The 3,647-nt window shown below is 33.8% G+C and overlaps 1 protein-coding gene across 3 annotated transcripts; it reads right to left on the minus strand.

Moving 5' to 3' along the window:
- Positions 1-2,386: 2,386 nt before the first annotated feature.
- Positions 2,387-3,136, minus strand: LOC101957408 (general transcription factor IIF subunit 2). 3 transcript variants are annotated; one of them, XM_078052425.1, is made up of 2 exons: positions 3,077-3,136; positions 2,387-2,983 (listed from the first exon to the last, which is right to left on the minus strand). In XM_078052425.1, the coding sequence occupies exons 1-2, from the start codon at positions 3,134-3,136 to the stop codon at positions 2,387-2,389; spliced, it is 657 nt and encodes a 218-aa protein (XP_077908551.1). The 3 variants fall into 3 exon arrangements, with proteins under 3 accessions (XP_077908551.1, XP_077908552.1, XP_040137899.1); XM_078052426.1 differs by having other exon boundaries at positions 2,387-2,752; positions 2,978-3,136; XM_040281965.2 differs by having other exon boundaries at positions 2,387-3,136.
- Between the last annotated feature and the right edge of the window lie 511 nt (positions 3,137-3,647).

The following is a 3,647-nucleotide window of genomic DNA, read 5'->3' on the forward strand; positions in this document are numbered from 1 at the left end:
TTATTTGTATTAATTCATTTTCTCCATTATATCCTTTTATTTCATTTCATTTATAGAAATCATTTTCTAATGTTGTTACACTTCTACTGGGTATTGCTTTGAAAAAAAATAGAATCAGCATGCTAAACAGATGCCTTCAATTCATACATACTTATTCAGAAGAGACAAGATATGGAATCAATTCAAGTGTCCACCAGTAGATGAATGAATGAAGAAAACATGGTGCACACACACACACACACACACAAAAAAAAAAACTCTATACATCCTGAAAAAAGAAAGAAATTCTGTCATTTCTAACAACATAGGTAAACAGAGAATGTTAAATGAAATTAGTCAGGTGCAGAAAGACAAATAATATCGCTTAAATGTGGAATATAAAACAGTCTTATCTCCAGGGTATACAAGGAATTCAAAACCTTAAAAACAAAAAAACAAATAACCCAATTAATAAGTGGAAAATGGAACTAAACAGACACTTCACAGAAGAAGAAATATGAATGGTTAACAAATATATGTGAAAATATTCAACATCTTTAGCAATTAGAGAAATGCAAATTAAAACTACATTGAGATGCTATCTCACTTCAGTCAGAATGGCAATTATCAATAATACAAGTAACGATTAATCCTGATGAGGATGTGAGAGAAAAGGTACATTTCATACATTGCTGATGGTGCAACCACTCTGGAAAGCAATATGGAGATTCCTAAGAAAACTTGGAATGGAACCATCATTTCACCAGTTATACCACTTTTCAATATATACCCAGAGGATTTAAAATGAGCATACTACATTTACACAGCCACATCAATGTTTATAGCAGATCATTTTGCAATAGCTAAGTTATAAAACCAAGCTAGGTGCCCTTAAACAGATGAATGGTTAAAGAAAATGTGGTATATATCCACAATGGAATAGTACTCAGCTGTAAAGAATGAAATTTGGCATTTGCAGGTAAATGAATGGAAGTGGAGACTATCATGCTATGTGAAATATGCCAATCATAAAAACCAAAGGCTGAATGTTCTTTCTGATATGTGGATGCTCATACATAATAAGGAAATGGGGAGGGAAGAACATAAGTTCATTGGATTAGACAACGTGGAATGAAGTGAAGGGAAGAGAATGGAAATAGGAAAGACAGTAGAATTAAATGGACATAACTTTCTTATGTTCATTTATGAATACAAGGTCAGTGAAACTCCATATCATGTGGAACCACAAGAATGGAATCATAAGTTATATTCCTCGTATGGATAATATGTTGAAATACTCTGTGGTCATGTGTATTTAAAAAGAACAAACAAAATTATACTAATTGTACCATACTAATTAGTGGGGGATATTAAAGACAGGGAAAAATGTGTGAGAGGAGGAGAGGGTGATTGGGAGTCTCTGAACTTTTTGTTTAATTTTGCTATGAATCCTAAAACATAAAATAAATTCCATTTTTAAAATAGAAAAAAAAATACCTTGACAAAGAGAGACTATACTCACATAACTTTATTACAGTATAATTCTAAAATTGTTCTATTTTATCATTAGCATTATTGTTATTCTATTACCATACCTAATTTACAAACTAAACTTAATACATATATAGGACATAACATAATCTATATGTAGTTTGGTACAATATACAATTGAGGCATCCCACTGGGGGTCTTAGAACATATCCATTGTGAATGTTGAGGAACTATTCTAATTTTTCTCCTTGAGATCAGTATTAAACTTTTTATTGATAATGTATTGAACCTTTTTAATCATCATTTTATTAATGTCTATGCATGTCCTCATGTTCAACATGCAATTGATCACTTATGCTATTCTTTCTTTTTTGTACAAACTAAAATATTCTTTTATTAATGTATACTTGAACATGAAATATGACCACTTTTTTAAAAGTCAATTTCATTTTTGAACAATTTCAGAAAAATAAATTTGGCTGTTTATTTCTTTTACTGATTTCTGTTATTGACCCTTTTGTCCTTAGTATAACATTCGCTTTGGACCTGAGTTACCTCAGCTCCTCCAAGAGGCACCAAGGACAGAGTCTTCATTTAGCAAATGTTTCCTCAACATTTGAATCTTAACGTTTTAAATCTTAACATTTTAAAAGTTAATCCTTAAAATAAAAAGCCCTCTTAATCCCTAACCCCTTTCCCCATCATGAATTTACAAGTTTAATACAAGTTAAGTATCTAAGTAAATTTGTCCTTTTCTTAATAAAACACTTAAACTTTATAGAATTACCAGTTTCAAAAATGTACTAAAAGAAACTAAAGTAGCAGTCATTTTACTCCTATTAATATAGTATGGTATCTGAGCGTTGATTAGCATCAACCTTCAGCTGTTCCCTCAGCATTCTGGCTACAAGGCCTCTCAATTGCTCTTTTCTTCTCCTTGATAATGCCTATATTCTGGCTTCAGCTCCCATGTGTTTTTGTGAATCCCTTTCGTACTGTAAATTCCAATTTCCTTCAAGATGTCCTTTAGATATCCCACGGGTTGTTTTGTGATGTCCACCAAGTCCTTAAGATTATAATACTGATGTTTCTCAAAGGCACAAAACAGCGTGTCTAATACATGTTGTTTATCAGCCTTAACTCGCTTTCCATCATTTTTCTTTTTCTTTTGATACTCAATATTACATTGGTGATCAGCAACAGGCTTGTAATTTGTTGTTACAGCTTTCTCCAGTTGTTGTGATACCCTTCCAGGTTTGGAAGATTCTTCTATTTGCAATCTCTTTAATCTCATGTAGTTTTCACTGGCAACAGGTCGGCATTCGACTCTTTGTTCCGCCTTTCCTTCTAATGAGAGTTTACCTGAGGAGCTCTCAGAAAATACTGTTAACATCTGTCCTTCAACCCTTTGCAAGACAAACCGATGTTCTCTAGGAGCACTGACTGAGGCTGGTTTTCCACCAATATCATGAAAATTTGCAAGATCCTCATTCAAAGTAAATGATACTTCAGTCTTTCCTTGATTCTTGGCAATCCTCAGTTTTCCAACTTCACCTCTTCCAGGGGCTTTAGCCCATTGCTGTGACAGATATTTAGGAACCTTGACTAGCCACATTCGGGTGTTTTGCTTGACGCCAGTTAGGTCGAGTTCCTTTCTCTGAGCCATGGGTCTGTGGTGGGTGGAGGTGAGCAGCGGCCTTGGGACCTGGAGAGCCTATCAGTGAGGGTAAAAGCAAAGGAGAATGGCAGTGGAAGATAGATGAGAAGGCGTGGCTCAATTGCAAGGATACCAGGAACCCACTACTCAGGATATTTCAGGCTGTCCTCACTCGATTTCTGTAAAAATAAATTTTAGACAGAAAATTTAATGAATATTTGTGATACTTAATTACTGCATTCAGATGAACAAAGGAGAAGAATCCTTTTAGTAAGGTCGAACTTGGGGGCAATCTGCTCTGATTTCCTAATTGATCAACAGAAGATGATTCTTTATATACTCAGCATGAATGGGAAGGTGAATTATAGAATTTTCAGGTGGTAAACTTCAAAAGCATTATTAGAAAAATGTATTTGATAACGTTCTATGAAAGAAATCTTAACACAGTTGTTTCAGAGACATCAGGAAACTTAAAATTCTTTGTATGATTTTGTCTTTTAGAATAGGTAGTACATATCCA

The sequence above is a fragment of the Ictidomys tridecemlineatus genome, chromosome 6 (genome assembly GCF_052094955.1).
Source record: "Ictidomys tridecemlineatus isolate mIctTri1 chromosome 6, mIctTri1.hap1, whole genome shotgun sequence".
Taxonomy (NCBI): domain Eukaryota; kingdom Metazoa; phylum Chordata; class Mammalia; order Rodentia; family Sciuridae; genus Ictidomys; species Ictidomys tridecemlineatus.